The 19896-nt window shown below is 36.5% G+C and overlaps 1 protein-coding gene across 1 annotated transcript in view; it reads right to left on the bottom strand.

Annotated features, from left to right (window-relative positions):
- DNER (delta/notch like EGF repeat containing) overlaps nt 1-19896 on the bottom strand; it is a gene marked incomplete at both ends in the record, with an annotated part of 135224 nt that overhangs the window by 11647 nt on the left and 103681 nt on the right. The window contains 4 exons of the mRNA XM_082319371.1: nt 2077-2208; nt 3359-3472; nt 6695-6817; nt 17754-17978. Of these exons, the coding sequence (XP_082175497.1) occupies nt 2077-2208; nt 3359-3472; nt 6695-6817; nt 17754-17978 (594 nt within the window). The remainder of the gene's footprint in view (nt 1-2076; nt 2209-3358; nt 3473-6694; nt 6818-17753; nt 17979-19896) is intronic.

Genomic DNA, 19896 nt, shown 5'->3' with positions numbered 1-19896 from the left:
TCTTTTAGCATGAGCAATATGGCATACAGATAGCACGCAGCATTGTGCTCCCAATGTCACGATGGTTCTGTACCACACAGGGAAGTGTGTGCGCCATTCACAGAGACAACAGAAAGGTAGTGCTGTCACCATCTCCGGACTAGCTAGCAATGCTCTTCTGCAGTCTTTGCTTTCAACAGAAAGCACTGAAACTGAATTCACAACCAACAATTACAGGGAGAGAAGGTCATAAACCTGTCAAGATAAAACTTTTGTGTCAGTCTGGGTGTGAACAGAGTTGTCTTCTGGGTTAAAGTAAGGACGAACATCAAGAATAGAAATCAACTTTAAAAGAAGCTGATATGTTTAAGTAAAGTTTAAGTAAAAGAGTAAAAAAGAGAAGCTTCATATGCTCCTTGTGTAAAAGAGATATAGAAAACACTTTTTACTCCAGCATTTGTGTAGGCATTTTCTCAGGAATGTACAATAGAAGCTTTCCAGGTCCTTTCTTCTGTTTATTTTTTAATCTATCACCTATCCCTGCAACATTAGCTGTGCTAAGTGGTATAAATCTCCTCATGCAAACTCGTGTATCTGTTTAATGACTTGAAGGGACCTATGACCACAGTAACTGAGCATCTATGACCACAGTACCTGAGCATGCAAGCAGTTAAATATGCAGCTAAACTCCCTAGTAAAGACAACATCTGTAGCCCAAGAACAAGACATCGGGGAAATACAAAGTAGCTCCGTGAGCAGAACTAATGAAGCCTGATTTCCATTTTAATTCTTCCACACTGCGCTTCATACTTTCTTCCTCTCATGGACTCTCTACTGCTCCATACGGGTGCACTTAGACTGAAGCTATTCTCTATACTAAGCAGCGAGATCACACTGAAGCTGTTCCTTCACTAGACCCGCCAATGGAACCTCTCTAAGTCTTACTAAATGCTTCTTTTGTTTTGGAGACCTTTACCTTTCTAACAAATTTGGTGGTGTCCTGGTTTCAGCTGGGATAGAGTTAGTTTTCTTCTTAGTAGCTGGTAGAGTGCTGTGTTTTGGATTTAGGATGAGAATAATGTTGATAACGCACTGATGTTTTGGTTCTTGCTGAGCAGAGTTTACACTAGTCAAGGACTTTTCAGCTTCTTGTGCTCTGCCAGGTGCATAAGAAGCTGGGAGGAAGCATAGCTAGGACAGCTGACCCAGACTGGCCCAAGGGCTATTCCATACCATATGACATCATGCTCAGTATATAAGCTGGGGGAAGAAGAAGGAAGGAGGGGACATTGGGCGTGATGGCGTTTGTCTTCCCAAGTAACCGTTACGCGTGATGGAGCCCTGCTTTCCTGAGGATGGCTGAACACCTGCCTGCCGCTGGGAAGTAGTGAATGAATTCCTTGCTTTGCTTTGCTTGTGCGTGCGGCTTTTGCTTTACCCATTAAACTGTCTTTATCTCAAGCCATGAGATTTCTCACTTTTACTCTTCCGATTCTCTCCCCCATCCCACTGGGGGGGAGTGAGCGAGCGGCTCTGTGGGGCTTAGTTGCTGGCTGGGGTTAAACCATGACAGGTAGAAATCAGCCTATGGTTGGAAAAGTTATTTCTGAAAAAGTTGGTAAATGCATGCACACACAAGTCACAGCACAATTACACAGGACTTGTTTCCTTAGGTAAGCAAGTGCAAAATTGTTTTGCTGAAACATCACTAGAACTGCAGGTGCTCAGAAGTCAATACAAGTCTGTTAGGACCATGCTTATAGCGCTATGGAAGTAGACTTTATTCAAGGTTGTATGAAAGTAAACTCTGAAGCATAAGTCCAATTAAAAGGCAAACTGCTTTGTGCTGAGCTGTGAGACAGCATCTCTGACAATCTAGTCCGACACATCTCAAAGTAGGGTGCCCAGAAACAGAATTTTCTAACTTTCATAGCCACTTTTGAAATGTTATGGCCTAAAATAAAATGCATTTAACAGAATTTTGATAATTTACAGGTGATTCAGAGTCTTTGGGCAGACAGATATTTAGAGACAGATATAAATTTCTTTATTATAATGTATCATTTTTAGACATTTTTAGAAAACTACAAAACTTACGTATTTCACAGTTTGCACCGACCCATCCATGTGGACAATGGCAGGTGTAACCACCAGGCTGATCTATGCAAGTTCCAGAATGGTGACATGGGTTGCTGTCACAGTCATTTACATCAATTTCACATTCTTCACCTTATATTGGAAAACAAAAACAAAACAAACAAACAACAAAAAAAAAACTTCTATATAGCAGGTACATCACCAGTCATTTAATTGTTCTCTAGCTGCAGAACAAATTATAGCTCAATAGCATCTTTATTCTCAGAACATCAAAAATATTCTACAACTATTTCAAGAAATAAGTCTCACATAGCCTCCAAGAAGAAAATATTACCCTCATTCAACCAGGTGAAAACAAAGTCCGAGGGCTAAGTGACTTGACTAACCTCACCCAGATTATGGGTGTCTCATTTCTTTAAATATAAGTTCCATCCCAAGAAAATGTGGTATAACAATTTATCATGTATATTCTGAAGTGCTATACAATAATGTAGATAATCAGTGTCTCTGAGAAAGAGCCACTGTACAACGGAAAGCCAATTCTTTTAAAAAAAAATGCGCTTTAATTAGCACATACCAGAAAGCACGATTTGATCTACAAAACAGCTATGAATGTAGTTCTGTAGTATCTATATATCTAATACATCTATATTATTTTATGATAGTATCTGTTACTGTCACATTGGATATTACCTTACACGGCTAGCAGTGCATCAGGTTGTAAATTATCTTGACAGCAGATACTTGGATTAACACCAATCATGTCAGTTTAAATACAAGGCCAAAGGATTAAATGGGCTGCTTACCATTACTCTGAAAGTGTAAATTGATTCATAACAAGCACTTTAGGGCTTTTAGCAATTGCATATTACAGTAACAGAGTAAGTTGTTTTTTCAGCTCACAGTAACTAAGGTCAATGTTAAAACATTTTCCAGTTTCAACAGTGTCCAATTAGTATATTGGCTTACCTGGAAGTCTTCAAAATGATATTTTAAAAATGCAATCTAGTCTCAAGCAGTAAGGTCATAAGGCATGTTAAATAGCTGTTAGCTTAGTGAATTCTCTTTAGTAGCAGGCTTTTTTTGCTGCAAAATTTTTAAAGTTCAAAGCAGTTGCAAGTAATATCAAGAACTGTTCATTCTCCCTAGACTGACTGCAATTCAGCAAAGTCCAAATTAATTTGTTTCCTTGAAGAGACACAGCCTTACTTGGTAGTTGTCTTCTTTTGGACACAGTGAATGCTGACAACTAGACGTTCTGTGTAATGTACAAATTACTTGCCTGTATATCCAGGTGCACAAATACATGTAGCATTTAGACCTTCGCTGTCACAAGTGCCACCGTTCTGACAGTTGATGTTAACACAAGGATCTTTGTATAATTCACAGTGCCTTCCTGAAAAGGTAAAATTAGTAACTGTCATTAACATGACCTATATTGACAGCATGAAATCAGTACGTGCGATAACTTAACTTCACCTGGATGAGCACAATGATGTGCAGCCTCCAAACCATTATTAGGCTAATGCCATAAGACTAAAGCCATAAATTTTATGGTGGCTAAACTTTTTACACACATGCCTCCTCTCTGCTTTTCCCACCTACTGAGGCTTTGGGATAAGAGAGGTAGGGTAATTTCTGCTAACAAGAACTTCTGGAGCGTCTATAAAAAAACAATGGTATAATAAAGCATAATCTGATCAGCTATCTATTATTCTTCAATAAAATGTAAACAATAATTGTCTTCAATAAGAATTTTACGTAGTAAGTTCTTTAATAATATACATAAGCGTTCTGATGCCTCTCGTTGACTTTTGCAGGAAACCGAGGAGTATAACTAAGGCAATAAAAAAAGAAATTTATTTATTAAAATGTATAGATAAAGTAAATAATTGGGTTGCTCAGCTTCATGCTGCTACCTTTGCTCTTTCATTCTCAGGTGTAGGCTATGTGAATTCAGCAGCTTTGCCTTACAGAAGACAGTGCAAGCCGTGTCTGGCATACAGAACATAAAGCACAGCAGATTCGCAACTGGGGATGGGGAGAGAGGCTCTGCTGCCACTGCTACATGCATAATTTTCTCTGGATCTACTTTTCAGATAAAACTAGAAAAAACAATACATGAATGATCTAATCAGTGCATGGATGGCACCGAAACACAAAAAAAAATAAATGTACGTATATGAATAACGAATGATTGGTGGGACTTTGTTTATAATGTATCTACAATAGTGAAATTAGCTTGCATTTAAAATACCTACTTAAATTTATCCATTAAAGTAAGTTTTAAGTCTAAATCTGAGTCTTATTACCATTCTTTGCTTGGGAATGAATCCAAAGTGACCACTTAGCTAAAATCCTAGTTATCTTCAAGTTTTCCCATTCTTATACTTTTTACAAGAATTTCAACAAACTGAAGAGCAGGATAGGATTCTGAATGCTTCCATGTGATAACACTTACAAATTACAAACACATTTTTCACTTTTTAAGGTGGCTCATGTTTCTAAATCCTGTCCTGCAAACTGTAAAAATGCATAGTCAATAGAAGCATAAACTCATATTGTCTATTATGTATAAAAACTTCAATACAGCTTTGGCATCAGGAAAATGTTTCTAATCATGAAGTAGTAAATGACAGTGAAGGAATTATGCAGCTGATCCTGCCTTACTCCTTCCCAAACTCCTTCCTGAATACCAATTGTGTTGCACTGGAATTGGGCAGTTTGTGAATTTGAATTTGGAGAGTTTGAGACGCAGAACTATACAGAGGTAAAATTAGTGAGAAAATAGAATCTTTAGAGAAAAGAATATGAGAAAGAAAAATAAATACAAAAAAGGAAGAAATTGGACACATAATACATCAGATGTATGTATACAAGCAAATATATTTAATGAGTGAAAGATTAAAACAAACTTAGTTCTGTAGCATTCAACACTAGTTATGTATAGCAATGCAAGCTTACAGGAGTTATATAAAAACAAGTATCTCAAGTTAATAGTGATAATAAAAAAACATATAAGAGCAACTTATTTTAAATATATATATTATATGTATACATATATATACACACCCACATGTACTCACTCGCTACAGACCTGCTGAAATCATTTGGTCAGTCTGTCAGCAGCAAAAAGGCAGAGCACTCTAGTTTGAGCATCCTGCAGCTAAGCAGCAGGAGCCAGCAGAGGCAGAAGCCCACAGGTACCTGCTGGCACATACTTCAGTCCAGAGCAGCGATAACAGCTCTTGTCTGTTTGCCAGCCGGGGGATATGGAGGCAGAAGGGAGGACTGCAGACGGGGAGGTCCGGGTTGGTGGTGGTAAAATTGAGGCCTCTAATGGCCCACATAGTATCTTGAGCTGGATACCTGAGCTCTATTCATTAGTGTCCCTGAATACCTTAAGTATTGGAATGAAGAAAGCTCAGTAATCAGCAAAAACTGCTTTCAGGACCAGGTCCCCTGCTTTCATTTAAAGCAAAATGTGCTGCGCATACAGTGCTTTCAGCTGCATGTACAGGTCAGATGAGAACAAAACATGAAGCCATAACATTATGGTTAAGTGCTCTTTAAACTGTCATGAAAAGCTGAGGGTCATTTCCTCACTAAGCCTCTAAAATGATGAATTCTGTATCTGTTGTCACAGAGCAGTGCAATCACCAGCATGAAATACATATTTAGCCTCAAGCAGCTGTTAAGTGAGCGTTACTTATCAACACAGATAAGGACTGATACGCTTAATGAGAAAATGCAGGGGTAATGATCCTTCAAACATAGTCATTCTATGTAAAATATATATATTTTTTAATACTAATAAGATATAAAATTACATTCAAAATGTTCTCAGAGCATGATTTGACACAGAATACACAAAAAAGTATCATTTTAGCCCTCCACAGAGGGACATGTCACAATAGCTGATATGTGCTGCTCTGTGTAAAGCTGAAATCCAGTGCAAGATAAAAGAGTTTGTATAGCAAAACACATACTTTTCTGCTCTATTTTATAAACTCCTTAAGAAATGCTGAAGACCGATTCCATTCAAACATATCTAGCAATAGCTGCAGTTAACATGGGAAAGCAGTCACAGACCTACTACTGTCTCTGGGCTTTATAGTCTTCTAAATGAACAATCAACATAAAACTTTCATTTTTACTCCTTTGTGCTAATGTGTTTCAAATACTAATCTTTTATTACTGTGTTTTTAAACCACTTCACTGGAGAAAATAACTAAAAAATAATTTGGAAAGCCCTCCATGTAATGGCTCCTAACAATAACTGATGAAAAATTGTATTTAACACTTATGTTTTCTTTTAAAAATCCATCACTTTCTAACATCTTAAAAACAGCAGAAATAAGTACACCTAAGTAGAACAAAGGGAAGCCATTTGTCCCCAGACAAGGACATACATTTCTCACAGACCAGCTAAATCTGAACTACTCATTTGAATAAAGATTATGGGATCAGGATGTACACTGAAGTTTGTTTCCATTAATTTTAGATGTGGGATTTATTTCTGCTCAGTGAAGGATATTGCATATCTCTGTTTGTAACAGAACCTACCATAAAAAATACATAGAACAATTCAAAAAACAAGAGGCAAAACCCATCCTACCTTCATATTCAGCAAGACACACGCACTCATAGCTATTGACGAGGTCTCTGCAGGTGGCTCCGTTCTGGCAGGGTGCAGAAAGGCATTCGTTATATTCCTCTTCACAGTAAAGGCCATGGTAACCTAAATCACACAAAGAGGAAACAAAACAAGCTATGAAACACCTCCCAGTAGCAATTAACAATTCAGCAAATATAGATTTTTGAGCAGATGCTTGCTAATTGAAATATACTGTGCCGACAGATACATGTTAAGACATTGATTTTAAGGACATCTGCTCCCCAGGTGAAATTACAAAAAAGACCCTGGCAGCACAATGTTCTGAGAAGCCCCAGCCACTGCCCCTGCGATAAACCACAGTGAGGCTGTAAACACGGTGGCTGGTGATGAAGCCCACTATGAACAACGTGAATAACCACACTCCTTTGTAAATAGGAATAAACAAATACCGACGTATCTCCTAGCTTTCTCGGATCCTTGCATCAAAGCCACCTTTCATCAGAGTGGTGATAATTGTATAACAGTAGCGAGACTGATCATGTATTTTAACTTTAATGCTGTACACTGTGAAAACACTGTAGAAGCATTAAGATACTTAATTTTTACAGTATCTCCAAGCCGTAGGCAGGTATTATGGTCTGATTACGCAGACAAAGAAAGCAGGAGCTCAGAAAAGCTATGGGACCTGCTAATGGCCACTGAGTCATTTGTATCATGAGGTAAGAAATAAGGAGTTAATCCACCTGAAATAGCACTTTTCTCATTATTTAGTGTGTCATACAATCATCAGTCTTAACAGTAGTTGAAATGACTTTCTAGATGTAGTGTATCAAGTCAAAGTAGTACCTACTCATATTAAGTGATAGCATAAATTAATATAGTGTAACAGCGGAAATAAACTAGGTGTAATGCTAAAATATGTTTGCCTGATTATATAGGTTACTTTTAGTATTAAATATGAAGAATCATAAGCCTGGTCATTTTGAAGACTATTATATTTGATACCAAGAAGATTATTTAATTCCTCTTCAATAGACCCATGTTATGTTTTTGTTAATGAAAAGCTTCCTCTCTTCTTTCGTTTTACTTTTTTTCCTTTTTTTCTTTTTTTCTTTAAGGTAGGGGCTTTCCAACTCCAGAAACAACATCTAAATTTATAGGCAATTAATACATCAACAAGAAAAAAAAAAAGAAAATACATTGGTCATAATGCTTAGTAAGTACAAATAATGCATTTAAATGCACCATAAGCACTGCTTTCTCCCTGACAGTCAAGCATTAGCACAGAAAAATTGTAAAACTGCTAATGTGTTTGACCAATGAAAAAAGTATGGGGCACTTTGCTTGAGTCTTTCTAAATAGTTTCCCCCTTCTTTGGGGGCACAGGGAGTGCTTCATAATTAGCAAAATTATCTTTACAGGAAGGTTCAGAATTTAATATATTAAACAAAGTATGTTCTTACCTTTTTGAAAGTACAAATAAAAATAGTACAAATATTTCTACTAAAATACGCATCTTTCATAATGTTTACCCTCTTCCTGGAAATTACAGCAAATAATCGAGTGACCAGACTTTTGCATTTTCTACATCTCTTCAACTGTTAGCTACGCGCTGCTAATAACTGCAAGTCAGAGCATCTGACTGGGGGCATCACACAGCCTACCTCCCTCTCAAGCAAGACCACACAGTTAACATCAACAGAATTGACTGCATAATTAACACAAATTAGTGCTTCAGATGTTCTAGTAAATGGTTTGGCTTCATGAAACCATAGCACCATCTCTTCTTTACCCATCCATGAAAAGGTGAGGACAGAAATTCTAGCCCATACTATTGTCCACAGAGTAATCCCAGAGGCACTTTGTATGCAGTGGTTACTGCAAACTCTTCTTCCTGTTGGCCTGTTATTTTATAATATTTGCCTGGTACTGAAAACAATGTATATTGGGACATTTTTTATTTGTTTTAAACAAAATCTTGCCTCTATTTGTCAATTTTGCTCAATGTTCTTGAAATTTCATTCTGATGAAGGTCTATGTTACACATTAAAGAAGCTCTTTCAAATATGCTCTCATATTAAAATCATTGTTTCACAAAGAACAGTCATACAGAGAAGATATGTCATGGTATGTTAACAGTACATAAGGACACTCTTTCCACACCCCTACCATGGATTAATTTTGGTTAAATCAGTTAAATGTTTAACCTTCTTGACTTATCATAGCCAACGCTCCTCTCAACCTCCTATTAGTTTGATATAATACCATGAATATATACTTGTAATCTATAATATAATACTATGCATTGGAACAGTGTTCATACGCTTTTTAAAATCTTGATTTACTCATTACATATAGCTATAAAAGCAATAGATGGATGAGCATACAATGAATAAAGATGCCATGGGCATGTATAAAGATGCCAGGGAAAAGGCCTGAAATACAAAGTGTAGATTCTGCAGTGTGATTTTACTTCTTCAGATAATCTCTAGTTAGCAGCAAAACTTATAGATATGAAATGAGGGTATCTTTCATGAACAAAGAACCAGAGAGGGGCAGATTCTCATCTTAGTAAGTGGCAATCTATATTCACTCTCCTAGTCTAAATTTTCCCCCAAATTTTCACAGAACCATAGAAAATACGACAAATGCCATCTCCAGACACATTTCCATCCCCCCTCCCTCTTATGGATTATTAAAAATAAAACTGTATGAAGATACAACAGATGTTAGTACCACACAAGATGTATATGCAGTATTACCCATGTGATTTTGCACAAAATTGTCTTCTCATAGTAAATAGTTAATTGGACTAGTAGGTTATTAAGAAACATTTCAGAACCACTTTCTCCAAAGCTGTTAGCCAGGTAATAAAGAATTAATTACACTAAATGTTATGGGGTTTTTATTAACCTATGATGAATTTTATCTAGCTTATGATAAAGGGAAATATCCTTATGTCGTGACATCTGTAGCCAACATACAAACTACCAAAATCAGAAAACTTAAAAAGAAACCATATGGGAATGACCTGTGTTGAACACAGATGTAATTAGATATTTTGAGGGGGGGAAAAAAAAAAAAAAGTTTTCCACGTGTTACACACTTTTCACCTTTCAAAGAGAGCAGAGGGAAATTTGTGACTGAATAGTTGTCTGCTTTCCAGAATCAATATGGACTATCGTATCGCCTCTTTCAGATTAAGACAGCCCACGCTGTCAGACACTGCACGCAGTGAGGGAAAGATATTTTCTCTCTCCACGAGAGGGCAGATCTCTCCCACACACGATTTCACCCTCACCGTCCTCACCCTGGTGCCAGCAGCTTCCTTCTGCTCTGAGGTGAGTGGCCAAAGTTCTGCGGCGGGACCAGGCACCCGAGGGAAAGGCGTGTTTCTTCTCATGGAGCTAAGAGGCACCATATCATTCTTCACTTGCGTTTCTCTTTGTATTACTGCTTTTAAATTATGCTGATATATAAACCATGTATTATACTGAATTCATACATATATCCTCAAAAAGACCACATAAATAATTTCTATATTTTCATTAAATAATTTAGATGGAAACAGGAATATTTTTCATAGATAATTTCAGAATAACAGGCTCTAGTATAGTTGCTTCCTCTTTTTCTAGTAACATTATGATTCTGCTGCTTTTATGTTCACAAGCAATGCCTAATTAAGCTATTTGCATCTTTTGTGGTATATAACATTTCTGTGGACATATTCAGAAAGAAAGAAACAATACCTACATTAACAACACTTCTGCAACTGCTGTGTCCTGAGCAGGAAAAAAAAAACACATTGGGCATTGCAGCTCTAAAAAGAGCAACTAATATTACTAAACTTCTTTTTTCCAGGTCGCTAGAAATTGGATATGCCTTCAATAACAGCACCTTCATCAGCTCAAGCAGACCTTGCCAATGATGGTCCCATTCAGATGTGCTCTCTTCAGAGGCTGGGGAATGAACAAGGAACCTAAAAAAAAAACCCTAAAATAAAGATGTCCCTACGTTACCTCTTCTCCCTCTACATGACTGTTCTTCTGCTACTGGTCTTTACAAAGGCAGGAACAGATCTACTGCCACTCTCCTCTGGATTCCCAAATCTATCTTTCTCTTTCTTAAGCAACAGGGAGGCTGCCTTGAAGAGGCCAGGATATTTGCCTCATACTCTGGCATGGTCTTCAGACAGTTACATGCCAAGGCGCATTCTCTTTGGACATGGCTATGTTAAAATCCGCAAAGGGACAAAACGTGAAAGGGAACACACAATCTGTTTCATCAGGCTGATGAGAACCCAGGGGTTTTGCCAAAGACTTCAAGAACAGTTGACAGGGCAAAAGATACAGCAGTGCTTGTTAATGTCTTGAGAATATCTGCACTATCAGGTTAACCAAAGAGAGAGGGAGAAGCTCAGTATTCCCATTATAAACCAATAAAGAACAAAGTTGAAAGCTTTTGACGCTTTCTCAGACACTAGCTACTCAACAGTGATTCCCTGGGCTTATCCACACTTAACACTTCAGCAATTCAAGGCAGCAGGACAAAAAGCCCATCTTTACGGGAAGGCCTAATGGGATACAATGCAAGAGAGCTCTAACTGGAATTAACCTAAAGTCACTTCTGCCAGAGCTTGCACTTCCTGTCCCAGTTCCAAAATGTGGGAAGGGGAAAGACAGAGAAAAGAAAAATTGCTATGGCTACAGACAAATGTTGCAGTTGCCTCTGCAAAGGTGCTGGCATAAACCTACTCTCCTGTAACCATCTATTAAGCTACATGAGCAAAAAATCAAGTGCAGAGGAAACATACTTCACAGTACTACTTCTGAAGTTGCCACCACTCCTCATACCCTGTAGAAGTTTTTTGGACGCTCCTTTTTTTTTTTTTTTTTTTTCCCCCAAACGTTCTATTTGTGCTATCATATATAGTTATAAAGTAGAGGACAGATGTTAATGTCTGTACATGTGCTTTGCAGTTTCAAAACTCCATACCCCTATGTCTCTAAGAAAGCCAAATGTAAAACTTTGCTGTGATATTAAGTTATTCAATTTCTAGATAGATTTCTTCACTTTGGGCCAGACAAAATTAAAAAGAATATATTAAATATTTGCATTTGAAATTGCTAACAGCAGCTCTATTAAAATAATGGAGTGTAAAGAGGAAGAAACTGCTTTGGGATTCAGGGACTAAATAAATGTTCTATGAATAGACACAATGGGATCCCACTGGTTTCATAAACCAGGCTCTAGGTGAGAAACCCAACAAATGAGCACAAGAATTTTTATCAACATTAGTTCTTTGACATGGGGTGAGCATGAAAACACAACACAAGCTATGAATCTAACGTCCAAACACTGGGTATTTCTTTGTTACCTGTAAAGGGACAGGTGATAAGTATTAATAATTTGGGTGTGTAAACATATAATTAAAGATTTAAAGGTAAAGTTTCATGTGCAATTGAAAAATCACACATATAATACAAAGTAGGTATTGTTGCATAGGTTTTTGAAATCGACAGAGCCCTCTCAGCTGACGTTTGAAAAAGAAGTATGTTCAACTTAGAAATAAATTACACATTTTTTTCCCTCCATTCTGGAAATGGTAACATTCAGAAGTATTAGACTGCTTTCCAAGTTAACTTACACAAATTAGCTTTTCTATACAAGCTATAACATGATGTAGGTTATCCATAACAATGCTCACAATGAAAGCCAATAGACAAAAAAATTAGTAGTAAGTACCTGTTTGTGTGTGTTCTGCAAATTGTGCAGAAATGCAAGTATAATAACTATCCTTTATCATTCCTCAAATCTGTACACTGGCCAAAAAAGCATGGAAACAAAATTGCCTACCAAGCAAGGAGACTTTCACAGACCTTGGACTAATTGGAACTATTTAAAATTCCTCTCTGTTTAAGTTTTGAGGCAGAAGTAACACGGATGAAAATCCAGCTGACGTTATGCCTGCTAGTAGAAACAGTGCATAAAGGAAGGATGGTATTCAGGTCACACATATAGGCAAAACTCTGCAGCGCTTTGCTTCTGTAATAAGAAATTATATCCTCTGTCAAATACCTCAAAAAAAAAAGAACATAGCATCCTAGAACTGAGCACAAAAAATAAGTGGCAAGTTCTAAAGTTTTTAAAACAGTATGTTTCAGATATACCATATAACCAATATAGAAGAGAGTTCTAAAATGTCATTTAATAAACTTACCATTAATATAGTTAAAAAAAATAATGTGTATGAATTCAGGGACAAGTCTGAAAGTGAAAGACTCCTGTACAAAGAAGTCAGTAGTCTAGGAGCTGGCACACTGATGCTGAGAGCCTGCAAGCCAGAAAGCCTCAGTGTCAAGAGGCAGAGATCATTCCTTTCCTACTAATGTATGGTAATATCTTTATGTAGTTCAGTATGTTTATTATTAACCCTTGATAATGCTACTGAACTGCACACAAATTTTATTCATCCACTTTACAAGTAATTGTAACAGAGACCATCAAAGTCTCTGCAGGCAAAATTGTAAACAGAATCCAGTTTTCTAACATACCAGAGACATAACTCAGCCACTCTATCAAACTGCTTTTAGATGAAGATACAAAAAATGGGTTAGTCCATGCCCTATAGTTACTACTTCAGGGTTTTTTTTAAGGAATTGGAACATAGGAATCCTCAAGTTTCATTGCTCATCTGCCTTACAGGCTATAATTACTCAAACCACTGGTGAAGTGTGTATTATGATGCTTTCTAAATGCTGATCTACAAAGAAGTTGACTCCCATTTATCTACTATGCCTTTAACTCATAAGGAAATTCTCTGAAGGTAATTGGTTCAAATCGTGCTACTGAGATTTAAAAAAAAAAATTTAAAACCCATAATGGTACATTCATCACAAAGAAAAGGCATAACAAAACAAAAAAAATTCTGACTATTCCTACCTTGCTACCACTTAGGTGCAGTTCTTTAATGATCTTTTGAAATAAGTTATCTAAGTTTTTAAATTATTGACAGATTAATGATAAACTCTCATAATTTGGCCTTTAGTTTCACCTTGATATGAAGCAAGTAATATTTGTAGAGGGAAGTCCTTCTAAAACAAGTTGTCATTTTTAAAAGTAAAGTTTACAGCAGTCTACAAAATTTTGGGGGAAAAAAATTGTCTTTTTAAATACTTCCCATTAAATTTCACACATGGAGAAACACAAAAGAGTTCAATTAAAGAAGTACCATATATGGTCTTGGCTGCAGCCTCTATGGCTTCTTATCTGGTAACTTTTAAATGCACAAATATTATTTAAATAAAAATAAGTTTCCATAATGTGAGACGTGTGAGACTACTTTTAAGTCCTGTGTGACACAAAATTAATTTGAACAAACCCAACCAACAACTTCTAATCAGGTTTAGGTGACAAATTTCAGGGAAAAAAGCTTTTATTTCTCCAAGAATACTTAACTAGCTTTCTGTTGTTTGAACCACAGACAAAGAACATTCTGAAGATGATTAAAACTTCCCTGGTTTACTTGGAAAAAGAAATGCCTAGTTTTTCCTACCACAGATGACTCGGGAAAGGGTACTCATGCTGGACAGCTCCCGATACTCCAGTCTGGAAATCAGATCCCTTTTTATACCAGAAATTTAGAAGAAAAATCTTTTACACTAATTGAGAAATTCAGGTTTCTCTTTGTGTTTTGATTTCTACAATTCAAAGCATCTGAATCCTGACAATTCTTTTCAGAACTTCCCAGAGCATACGCAGCACTGGTATTCTTAAAAAAAAGCTCTTCATCAATCTCTGTTTTTTTCAGCCAACTGTGGTTTCAGTCATATATTTAAAACCATTTAAAGATCAAAGGATATTGATACATTTTGATCACTTTCTTTGCTGCCCAGCATTAGGCAGCTCCTCATCTCAATAGCTTCTCCATCCTCTGTAGAGATTTTTCTTGACCATGGCCTGACTGCTTGTACCATTCAACAGATGGAAAACCAGCAGTTTTCTGTTACAAATCTGAACAAGTTAACAAAATACTTGCTAGCCAATCAAGGAATAGGTTGATGGTACCAAGTAACTCTCACATTACTACCTGCTGAGCACTTTTTTTCCTGTCTTTCAGGATTTTTTTTTAACTTCAAACCTTTTTTTCCTGTTCACTCCCTCTGCTATTTAGTCCTTCTGAGGGCTGGGTGAGGAGAAGAATATCCAAAATGAAGGGGTAAATATTAAACTATTAAATTCTCAGTTCTAAAAATGAATTTAGGAAAACAGCACCTGGCAATTTCAGCTACCTGCAATCAAAAAGATATTTTGTCAGACGTGGAACTAATTATCAACTGAAATGAATTCTAGTTTGTGCTCTCAATAAGACAGGATATGCTAGCTCTATTTAAATATGATTAGGCCTGTTGCTCTTCATCTCAATACCTAATCCTTTTCTCTGAGGATTCCTCTATTATGCAAATGAACAGCAAAGCAATTAAACACTTCAAAAAGGAAGACTGAAAATTTGTAATGAAAGAATTATCATCTTCACCTCCTGAAATATATAAAACAAACCACATGTTAGGAAATACTCCTCTGCATTACATAATCCTATTCTTCTGTTCAGATGAAAACTGCCCACACCATTCACAGAAACATCCCAGCTGAAAACATTTGAGGTCATGTAAACATCTGGACCTATCTTGCCACAAAAATCTATCTGCCCTCTGGAAGAATTGAGGATGCTTCCTGAAAAACTGTCCGTAAAATGGAGGCTTCTTTTTTTTGTTGTTGTTAATTAAGTTAATACGTCTCAATGGTTAATTCTGACACCTTCTAAAAATGATGGTTTAGTAGATTTCATTACAAACTCCCCATGTCCACAAGTAAAACTAATCCATTCTGGTGGAGAAACAACTCAACACAAATGCACAGAAGGTTAGTGTTTTCTATACCAGTTAAATTCAGACCGATCAGAATCAATGTAAGAAAACTAGAGAGTCTAAAAAAGTTAGGACTGCTGATTGAGCTGAGTTACAAAAATTACTTTTTTTCAAAAGGCTTTATAAAATTTAGTCAAAACAGACTTCGCTGTTATGTCATGCTCTGCATCAGGATAACTATATTATATATGCAGAAACTTTGTAACTGTACTAAGTACTATATAGCCAGTTGTCTAACCTATTACTAAAGGTATCTTCATTGCAAAAATCAAAACACACTGCAAGAAGAAAATTTCAGCAATAAAACTGTGAAACGACACAACTATGTTGTGGGCTCCCTCTCAGGACAGCATACATCAGTGAGAATCTTGCTATACCACACAATGCCTTATGCTGAGGTATTCATAACGCTGAAACCTGTTCTTAACACATTTATTGATTTAATGAGTGATGGCTTATTTTCAAAAATCAATCCATTATTCCTACAAAGTGATGAATGCTTTCATCCTTAAGCAGTTTCAAACTTTACTCTTAACATCTGGAATTTCCTTGAAGATCACATGCATCAGTTACTGAAAGCAACACTTTGAAATGTTCACTCAATATACCGTCCAAGACAAAGACATTAGCTGGTAATTCTTGTGCCTTCAGGGATCTCTCTTCAGATGAGATACCAGTTTTATGGGCTACAGAATCTTAGGTAAAAGCTCACTCTTGAAGGAGTTGATAGGAGAGTTCTCTATGTTTCACCTTGCTTTAAAGCCATAAGAAGCAGAAGCAGCAAGCAGCAAGCAGCAAGCATTTCTTCCTCAAAATGTGAATAATACATGAAAGTCAAATTAAACCGTTAATTTACTTTCTTTTTGTCCTAAGCCTCACTATCCTAATCTGAGGTGTTCTAGGAACAGATTGTGGGCTTCTTTCTTGGGAGGAAAAGGAGAAACTTCTTTTTGGAAGAGAAAGAAGCTGACTTCTTTCTATGGGCAGGCTAAAAAGAAGACATCTGGATGTGGCATGTACTAATGTTGAGACTCACCACCTATAGGAGTGCTTTCCTACTTCAGGCAGAACTTTTGTGATTGGTAGGACACCTCCACATCCTGCTAACTGAGAAGGAAGGAAAAAGAGCTAGAGCATTGCAGCTGGTTTCCCACAAGGCAAGGCAAAGCAGCAGAGAGAAGGTATTCCTCTGAAAGGAACTTCGGAGAACAACATGCACGTCACAGCGTTATGTATATGTAGAGCTACTAACTATCCAGTATCACTCCTTAGCTTATCCCTTGTACACTGGGGATTTATCTTCCCCTTAACTGCTGCAGTTTTCAAGTTTATAGTTTTATAGGAACAGACTTTAAAAAAAAAAAAACCTGCCAAAATTATTCAAATTAAAACAAAGATTATTGGTTTTCACTCTGTAAGTGCTTAAGTAATAGTGGATGTGCAGCACATGATATCATTCATTCTAACTGCTACTTCACCTATTAATTATCATTGATAAAACATACAGGGAGCTATAAGCACCCCAATATTCTGTTACATTGGTACAACGAAGGAAAAATTCCAGAGCTAAGCAAAATGCAACCCAGATGCCATGCACTGTTAGGCTATATTATCAGTTACCAGCTGAGTCTACTAGCTATGCTCATCTAAGCAGTAACACTGGAACTTCTGCAAACAGATAATTTATTTAAACATGGATGGCAGAACTAAACCCTTTGGGGTAACCAATTTTTTTTTCATTCTCCACTTTTGTTCAGCTACCTTGTTTGTTTCCACTCCTTCCCAAATGATCAGTGTCACATTTTCCATTCTCTCTACCAAATTTTGTAATTTCAATGACACTGATACCTCACCTTAAAAAGATTTATCCTGCAGACTACGGTTTTATAATACAGCTGTAGATATCAACCAAGCCATATGGATCTCAGTGGGTATTTTCAGTGCTCACTCTGCAATTTTTGATTTTCCAAATGTAACATGTAGATTCCTATCATCATTATTCTAAACAGACAGAACATCTGCTCAATGTGTTTTATATACTGAAAAGAAAAAAGGAAGTAATTTTAAACTATATATTGGAATCTACATAGAAAAATACTAGAAGATTTACAAAACATATAGCTGGTACAAACCAGGAATACAGAGGCATTTGTAGCTAGTTCCAACACTGCGACAAATGCCATGTGCACAAGGATTCAGAGCGCAGAAGTCAATCAGCTGAGCACATGTAGGTCCTGTAAATCCAGGACTACAACTGCAGGAGAAGGCAAGTCTATCTGCATAACAGGTTCCATTGTTCTGGCAGGGAGATGATGCACAAGGGTCTATTTTGTCTTCACAAGAGGTTCCTAAAAACCCTAAAAGAAATAAATGGTTTTGATAAGTAAACATTCTGGTATGCATACAATTTTAACAACTAAAGCAAGTTAAAAGTAAGCCGTTGACATATCTATACTCCTATTTTTTTACTCTATGAAAATTACAAAAATACAGACTTCCTATATATATTCAACTCTAATTTTATCCATTAACATGTTATGATAGAAGATGTTTCAGACAGAATCATACTATCATATGATTAAGACAGTGAAGTGCAAAAATATTTGTTGAATCTGACAGTGCTTATCCACTTTACAAAGTGTATCTGGCTAGAAAAGCAGAAGACATTTTCTAAAGATCAGGAACAGATTAGCCTGGAAAAAAAGAAAAGCCAAAATTGACCTTTTTTCATTTCTGTTAATGCTTTTGTTAAGAATAACAACCTCTAAAGCAGCACATGAGTTTACTTGAGCTTCAATAATTTAAAAGATTACCTTTTACAAGAACATACTTCTCATTAGCAGGAGAGACAATGATTTATTGAAGCAACACCAGGTAAAAATTAGACATAAAGAAAAGGATATCCTTGCAAGGGAGTTGTTTTAATCAGATGTAAAAAATAATAACATTTGAACAAATTGCAGTATACTAACTATAGTTTTTATCACATACACATACATCACATACATAGCAATGTGAAGCATGGTTATTGTACCTGAAAGCAAGGCAGAAAAGAATATTCAACTTCTAGCACCCCTCCAAAAAAAAAGAGCAAACTGTCCTTTCCATTCAACTCTAATATTTTTTTATGAGTATCTGGTCCATTCGTACAGACCATCACTTTTCAGACTCAAAATTCCCTGGAATATCTTACATTGTAGAACAGCTCTTAAAATTAAAATATGCTAGTCACTGGGGATGAGAAATTAGGAGCAAATCAGGCCAACCTCCACCCAACACCCATCAAGCCAGCTTTATGAATCTACTCTAACAGAAAGTGTAAACCACTGCAGTTGTGCCAGTCTAAAAGATAAAGAACAGACCACATTGCCAGTGCTACCCAGGAGATTGTAGGAAGATTTCAGACAGCAAAGAAAATAAGTAAATGCATGAACAACTATTCTAGGATTTGAAAAATATTTAATCAGAAAGAGAGAAAAACAAATTTACAAAAAAAAAAAAAAACCCAAACCACAAAATGTGCCCAACGGTGAGAGAAAGGATCAAGATGGACGAGATGTCTCTGTTATGCAGCAGCCTGCCAACAACTCAGAGCATGAAAACAAATAATGATAGGTGACACTTTGGATTAACACTCAATATTGAAATCTTATCCCTGGTGGAATGAAGCAGATTTATGGCCTTACTTCTATAGTTTTTGTATCTATAAAGTCTCTCTGCTGGATTAAAATCAGTTGGTGTATTAGAACTGAACCCCTATATTGTATAAAGCTTATGAAGAATACCAAAATTGAGACCAAATACTACATTCAATACATACTTTACAGCATCTTATTATCTTCTACTGACTCAGTAAATATTTTTGTTATCAACAATGTCATTCCACATTTCAAGCAAGGCACAATTCATCAGGAAACAGTTTTCGGTTAATTTTGACAGATATGTTACTTTCAGGGCATTTTGATTTTCTTGCTTTTCTAATTATTCATGATTCACATTCAGGTGAGTTAAACTGTGACTTTGTTTAACTGTAGTTCTAGCACCGTAATCATGGGCAGCAAGTCAGGAGCTGGCATTTCTGAAAGCAAGCGCATAAGAAATAGATTAATTTACATTTTGAAGCATAACAAAAAAACCCCAAACATGTACTAAAAAGTTCAAATTCTACAGTTTGTTCTTGATTGATTCGATTTGTTGAAAACCTGGGCCAGAAAGATCAAGTGAACTGAGCATAGTCTGTCAACTTGATGGAGCTCCAAGACTTCAAGTGTGAGT

The sequence above is a fragment of the Platalea leucorodia genome, assembly GCF_965183815.1.
Source record: "Platalea leucorodia genome assembly, chromosome: 8".
NCBI classification, from domain to species: domain Eukaryota; kingdom Metazoa; phylum Chordata; class Aves; order Pelecaniformes; family Threskiornithidae; genus Platalea; species Platalea leucorodia.
The sequence above is the reverse complement of the archived record's forward strand: the minus strand, read 5'-3'. Positions and strand labels throughout refer to the sequence as shown.